General features: G+C 34.3%; 1 protein-coding gene and 1 non-coding gene across 5 annotated transcripts; both read left to right on the forward strand.

Moving 5' to 3' along the window:
- Positions 1–718: 718 nt before the first annotated feature.
- TRNAI-UAU (transfer RNA isoleucine (anticodon UAU)) lies at positions 719–792 on the forward strand. The gene has a single exon. It is a non-coding gene; the product is annotated as a tRNA-Ile (tRNA).
- Positions 793–1,111: 319 nt separating this feature from the next.
- Positions 1,112–6,937, forward strand: LOC129299500 (protein IQ-DOMAIN 9-like). Of its 4 annotated transcripts, XM_054937975.1 has the most exons (7): positions 1,112–1,336; positions 1,476–1,534; positions 3,072–3,160; positions 3,452–3,619; positions 5,612–5,839; positions 6,098–6,211; positions 6,320–6,937. In XM_054937975.1, the coding sequence occupies exons 3-7, from the start codon at positions 3,089–3,091 to the stop codon at positions 6,611–6,613; spliced, it is 876 nt and encodes a 291-aa protein (XP_054793950.1). In that variant the 5' UTR covers positions 1,112–1,336; positions 1,476–1,534; positions 3,072–3,088; the 3' UTR covers positions 6,614–6,937. The 4 variants fall into 4 exon arrangements, with proteins under 4 accessions (XP_054793950.1, XP_054793951.1, XP_054793948.1 ...); XM_054937976.1 differs by lacking the exon at positions 1,112–1,336 and having other exon boundaries at positions 1,340–1,534; XM_054937973.1 differs by lacking the exons at positions 1,112–1,336; positions 1,476–1,534 and adding an exon at positions 2,433–2,457.
- The last annotated feature ends 532 nt before the right edge of the window (positions 6,938–7,469 follow it).

Consider the following 7,469-nt stretch of genomic DNA (forward strand, 5'->3'; position numbering starts at 1 on the left):
ATAAATGAATATTTTACATATACATATACATACGTACATGTGTGTGTGTGTGTGTAATACAGGACGATATGACTGTGGAATGCATGTTAATTTGTGATGAATTGCAGCAACTATTAAATATGCTACCAAATCTCTATATATATACAAGTGGGGTTTGATTGAGTTTTTAAATAGCAACATCTATCATCAATATGAATCAAAATTAATAAAAAAAAAAGTAAATCCATCTCATTTGGGACAGTACTAAGTGAAAAATAATTATGCAATTATATTCAAAATATTTTTTTTGAATCATCATGACATATTAAATACCATATTGATAAAGAGGTTATTAAATTTTAATGGAATATCTTAGGGATTATTTTTTTCTGTTTTTAAAAATATTTTTTATTTTTAAAAATAAAAAATAGATACTTTTAAGTTATTTTTATTTTATTTTTCTTATTTTTAAAATACAATATATTTGATCATTGCAAATTACAGTTATTTTGATAAATTTTTATCGTAAATTACTATTATTAGTTGTTTATAATCATCATTATCAATTTATTTTTTAATTCTAAAACTATTAAAAAATTTTATTTTATTTTTTTGAAAAATAATTTTAAAATTATATTACAAAACAGTTTTTAAAAATAAAAAATATAAATATAAAGTAGAGTTGCTCTAACTGCAGACATTATGATTATTTATTTTATAGAAATTTTACAGATAACAAGGTCCCGTAGCTCAGTTGGTTAGAGCGTTGGTCTTATGAGCCGAAGGTCGCGGGTTCGAGCCCCGCGGGGACCATATATTTTATAATTTCTGGACCAATCAGTACTCCCCAAATCGGACACGCACCATCGCCCACGTGGCGATGTCAAAAACTTAGGCTATTCCTGAACCAATAATCACTACCCGAGTCAGACACGCGCCTATGGCCCACGTGGCGGGCGGCTACACAAACTTTGAGTATTCCTGCCTGTAGCGGAACCCAATCGCATCGACAATCCCCAATCTGTTCACTACAATTACTTAACGAAGACTCTACAGTTTTGATCTTGTCCCCTAAAACATGTAAGTATTCAGGAGGAAAATTTTCATTTCCTCGGTACATATTCGTCAATCTAAAACAACACCCAGAAACGAAGGAAAGCAACCCATTGCCAACACGATGTTGCCACGGTTCGTTCTGGTGTCGCTGTACTCTCTCTTTGTTGAATTCTTCAAATTCAACCATCTACGGCGTTTCAATACGCTCGACCACTCCAATCAGCAGTCGTCTTGTCTTCTTCAGATGCGCAAAGTCTCTTTCTTTCCCTACTACACATCTCAAATGGGAAAATTAAAGCTGGTATTGGGCCATGGCAGTCCACATTGTTCCCCGAACTTTTACGTTTCGTTTTTTATTCTCTCTCTCTCTCGTCTGGGCTTTCCTTCCAATTTACTTCTGCTGATATCATTGTCCTACTCCTTTTTCGTACGAAATCTAGGTTGCTCAACTTTGGGGGCAGGTTCCTCTTGCCTTGGGTACTTTCTGGCTTCTTCTCTGGTATGTCAAACCCAGATGCAGTTTTGTGTTCTCTCGCGTCTTTAGATTCTTTGTTATTTTGGGAATATTAGCATCTTGATGACTGATAAGAATTTGAGGCTTCCTCTGTTTTCAGTAGTTGAACTATTGCTCGATTGTTTTGTGGTTCTGTAGATGGATTACCATGTGGATTTGATGTGGAAGGAGATGCGATGTAGTTGTTTAGACATCTTTTATATATTTCAGCTGGCTGGACAATTACTGTTGTTCTTGTGAAGTGAAGGACGTTAAGTCTTAAGAGTAATTGGAGATTAGTTATTCAAGTGTAACTGTTATGAACCATGTACGACTGTACAAGGAGAGTAGCTAATTACACGTGTACAGAATTAGAGTCAACAGAGTGAAGGCAGTGATATTCGTCTGTTCTTCTTCTTCTTCTCTCTTGATCATATTCCATTTTCTTGTTTCATCTTCTACTTCACTCCGTGGTATTAGAGCAGCTACAGGTCTTGTTCTTGTGTTCCATGAAAAGACAAAACATATAGGGATGGATTGTCATTTTGAAAAGGAAGTTCACAAAGATGTGATCAAGAATCCATTTGATAGAACCAAAGAGCACTTAGCAGACATATTGACAAAAATCCTTAAGTAGAAGACAAAATCAGTACTTGGTTTCTGAGATGGGAGTCAGAGACTTAGGTGAAGTGTGAAGTGAAGAATGTCAAGAGTGGTTAGAGATTAGTTACTCGGGTGGAATTGTTATGAACCATGTATATAATGATTGTAGTTAATTATACATGTGGACAAAAGTGAATAGAGTGAATGGAATGGCATTCCTCTGTGATTCATCCTATCTCTCAATCATCTTTCATCTTCTAATTCTGTCTTCTTCTTCAATAGGGGTTCTTCTTGTAGCACATACAGAATAAATTGGATGCATTTTGGTATCAGCTCTATCAACCTAGATAGCTTAGAATTGTTAACATTTTACATACCATGCTATAGGTTGACTGGAGTATGCTTCTTTGATCTTAATGTAATTGATAATAAAATCTAATTGTGAGTTAGGTTTCTTTTCTAGGTACAAGAATCAAGATAACATGCCATTGTTATGATGGAAGACTCTGAGATATAATATATCTATGTGGTTATGTGGATATGTTTGCATTTCTGTATTTATGCATGAAGTAAAATATGTATTAATATTATGTATATGAATTTGCTTGTTTATGTGTACAGTTATAACACAATGCATCATGTACACAGGGCAGCAGACACAAACATTTGGACTTGATCATAAATAACTTAAATTACACAAGAATATTCTATCTCTTACACTAATGTAATCCTCAGGGATATGTTTGAAGAAGCAGGTATAAGGCTTTAATTTAATGAAATAAAATAAATGAGTAGATTAATAAAGAATACAGGAACTTCAATTGTGTTTTCTTTTGTTTGAACAGGTCAGTTGTGGCATTTTTGGGCCAGCTGACCAGATTTTAAAAAACTTCAACTTGTAAGTGATTACTGAGTATTATGTTCATTTTAAATGCCGCAGGACTCCTCACATCAAGAATGGGTTCATGCAATTGTTTTAAGACAATGATTTGCTTAGGAAAGTCAAAAGGTAGTTCAAAGAAAGCAAAGGTATCTCGTGCTTCCTGTCAATCTTGAACTTCGCCATTGCCATATTTTCTGAAATGAGCAATATTTTGTCTAAATCTGGTGATTAAAAAGCAGAGTTATGTATTGAAAAAAACAAGTTAATTTGAGTTTGGGCATGATGCATTTCATATTTGGGACAATGAACGTTGTTGTTTAAAACAAGCATGTGAGTCACTTTATCAATATTTAGGATGCAAAAGTAAAACTTATTTTGTGTCTGAGGCTGCTGTAAGAAGAAAATTTCTGTCCATATCTGCTTGCACTTTGAGACAGGGAGATCTACCTTCAGGGAAACTCAGTGCAGTGGAGTCAAACAATCACAGAGGAAAAGGTTTTAGTGGTGTAGAGAATGGTATTAAAAGTGAAAGTCTGGTGTTACCTGGGGTCTCAGTTGAAACAATTGCTGCAACAAAAATCCAAACAGCATATCGGGCTTATAAGGTATGTCAAGTTGTAATTTTTTGCAGAATGGAGTTCTTAAACATAGTAGAACCTCCAACCTGAGTTTATTATTATATATTTATATTATTAGCACAATCCTTAGTAATCATGCCTTCCTTTTTCATTTTTCATTATTATTCCTTTTGATATGTCATTGTGTTGTACCAGCTAGGTAGGTTTACGGTTAGGTCTAAGATATTACAACAACATCAAATAAATCTATCTGATATTTCTGCGTTATACAACGCAGGCTGATATCACTTCCTTTTGAAAGAAAATATGTAATGATCCTTCTCATCTACTAGGATCATAAGTGATATGGGCTTTTTAAAAAAAAAAAAAATTACAAAAGAAATTGGAAATTTACATATCCACTGAAATATATCAAAAACATATCCTCTTGTTTTGTTTGTTTTATTTTTTTTCATCAGCACACTGACAAGCAAGCATGAATCTTAATTTCTCACTACTAAGAGTTGGAAGGTCCTCCCAAAACCATAGTCAAGAATGAAGATACTTACTCCTGAAGGTTACTCTAGGTGGCCTGGTTTGAATTCAGGACCATTTCTGTGGCTTTTAACATCAACAAAGCAAAATATCTAAATCCTTTTACTCATCTTTGATGTTTATCTAAGTATTGAAATCACACAAGAGTACTGACGGTGGGCGAAAATAATGCATTTTAGGTGCGCCATGAAATGTCATTATAATTAGCAACCCCACATAGTGGCATCTTTTGGACCTACCTCAGCAATAAATTTGAAAAGATCTACTCGGTGAAGATGGGTTGGAGTATCGTTAAAATAATGCAGTTAAGTGAAAGGAACTTTTTGGCCATCATTTTAGGAATTCACTTGCACCTAGATAATTGGAATGGTAACATCTGTTTCAAAATGTAGATGGAAAATTATATATATATATATGGTGTATAAATATTCACAAGCACCTTATATTCACACATCATAGATGCATGCATGCTTTATTATAGAGGCATCAATTAGGACTGGCCCTTGAAGACCCAAGGCCAAAGTAGGTTGGCTTTGTAAAGCCTGATTATATTTCAGTGCTCCATTTTTGTTAACTTGGGCTAGTCCTCAGGGCCTTGGTCGTGTATATATATATATATATTTATTTATTCTTTAATTTAAAAATCTAAAAAAACATTTAAAATCTCAAAAAAGTTGTTACACATAACATTAAATCTATAAAAACAAATTGAAATCTAATAAAAAACATCATCACAAAATCAAAACCGATAACAATCAAACCTTGCTATCATCATTAACGAATTCTTGATGATTTTCATTGTCATCAACATCAATATAATTTCATCTTTCTCTTTGTAGAGCCTCAACAGTGGCAAATATATTAAGCTTTTCATATATTTCTTCTTTACCCCTATGAAATGAGGTTAGGGTTTTAAAATTAATGTAGTATTTAATTTTTTTTAATATTAAAATTTTAAAAAAATATAAAAGGGCTTAAAAGGGACGGTTTTTTTACCTTTTAAGCCTGAATTATTATTTTACACTCTAGGGTAGTGGCCTAGCTCTAGATTCTTTCGGGCTAAAAAGGGCTCAGCCGTAACTTGCGGCTCTAATTTCTTGTAATATGTGCTGCTAATTCACAAGTATTGGCCTCTATTATCTCTCGTTTTTTTTTTTTTTAGTAGAAACTGATCCATATATTCATGAAAAAGAAATTGCAAGAGGTTACTTAGTGAATTCGCCTTCTGTCATCATCAACCACCTTTTACCCAAGGTGTTGGATAATCAAAAGTACAGAAGTCTATGAGATAACCTAGATGGAGAGTAGGCAACCCAGTTAGCTTCCCTATACATAAAGTTAATTGAAACTTTCCAATTACTACCTATAACAGAATGGGCCTCCTCAATGATGTCTCTATAGGGTTGGGCATCAATTTGGTCCCTACTGTTCTGTTATTTCTCAGCTGTTGATTTTTGTTCTGAAATGCTGTTTTCCATCTTTTAGGCAAGAAAATCTCTGCGTCGTTTGAAAGGGTTTGCAAAATTAAAGATCATGACTCAACGTCACTCTGTTAAAAAGCAAGCTGAGACAACTTTAACTTATCTTCATGAATGGAGCAAGGTACAGAGTGAGATTAGAGCTCGCCGAATCTGTATGGTGACAGAAGACAGGATCAGACGGAAGAAGCTAGAGTCACAACAAAAACTTGAGGCAGAGCTCCATGATCTAGAGGTAACTTTTCTTGCTTTGCAGTCCAATGCCTTGTTAAGCTAAATATTCTCAACGATGGGATGCTGGAATTCTTTCTTTCCACATCAACATTGATATGTTGAACGACAGATTTCACTGGCTAACTTTGTACAGATTAGTTTTTACTTCCATTATCTGGATGACATTGAGAAGATTTATCATTAACTAATTAATAATGCTGACATTGCCTTCCACTCAGTTACTCTGTTAACGTAGTAGTTAAACTATATTTACTTACAGGTTGAATGGTGTGGTGGCCCTGAAACCATGGAGGAAATCCTTGCAAGGATACATTACAGAGAAGAAGCAGCAGTAAAACGGGAAAGAGCCCTTGCATATGCCTTTTCTCATCAAGTAGGTTAATTAATCTAACAAAATGAGTCTCATAATCAATTTGCTTCCCCAGATTCATCTTCAGTTCAAATAAATCACATGCTTATCTTATGAATCATTCATGTACAGTGGAGATCCAATTCTACACAGAACCAAGGGCTGGGAAATTATGAACTTAACAAAGCTAACTGGGGTTGGAGCTGGAAGGACCGCTGGATCGCCGCTCGCCCATGGGAAAGCCGTGTTGGCAATACACCTCCTAGAAAGTCTCAAACTAAGCAAGCTAGCAAGGTTCAAAAGTACAGGAACTCTTCAACATCTAAAAGTGCTGTTTCAGTTAAGCCAACAATGGCTAATCCAAAAGCTAGGAGATTGTCTTACTCAGACATAGAGAAAACTGTGACACATGAAGTAAAGCTATAAATACTCTGGATGCTAACAAAGAATGCACACACACACACACACACACACACACACAAAGCATATGTCACATGGGAAGAGCCAAAACTGAAGAGCACTAGTAAGCATCTTATTTATTCAAATCGGTTTACTCCCTTCTTCTGCACATACAGATGGAAGCTGGTGAAATTCAAACCTTTAGATTGTTATTGGTTGGTTTTTGTTTCTTCTATTTTCTTCCTCAATAATGTATATTTAAAGTACAGACCAAGAGTCAACTGAAGAGTTCGTCCCCCCCCCCCCTGTTAATGTCATACAAATTCTTGCAGCCATTGCATTTGCAGTTAATATGAATCTAATTTTTTATTTTAAAAAAATAAAAATAAAAACTTTTGTATTGTTAAAGGAAGAGTATCATTCAGGGACGTCTTCAGCTAGTTATTTTCGTTTGAGAACAAATAAATCTGAAATATCATTGAAAAAACAAATGAACTTAATTGAAATTAGTCCAGCAAATTCAAGCAATCCCATGAATCAATTAAGCCAGAACAAAATCAACAAATTAAGATGTAATCAATCAAATCCAATTATTAGAATTATAATTAGGAAAAGGGAAAAGTAATGCAATTCTTTTAGTTAGTTGATGATGGTCAGACTGGGGCAAAGAAACGAGCTCCATTATGTTTCAGATTAAGAATAGAGCTGTTAATAAGGCTCAAACAGCCCTTAAAGGACTCCTATAAATAAAATAAAATAAAATTTCTCTTTTGTGGAATTTAATGCGTTATGATTGTGCAGCTAGCCTAGCTAGCATCATAAAAAAGAGGAATCCACACACTATTTTTGTTAGAGCAATTTGATTTATATTGGAGTTTGCTAA

This window comes from Prosopis cineraria, unplaced genomic scaffold, assembly GCF_029017545.1.
Source record: "Prosopis cineraria cultivar Desert tree isolate PC_DT_omini unplaced genomic scaffold, ASM2901754v1 PC1180, whole genome shotgun sequence".
In the NCBI taxonomy this organism is placed as follows: Eukaryota; Viridiplantae; Streptophyta; class Magnoliopsida; order Fabales; family Fabaceae; genus Prosopis; species Prosopis cineraria.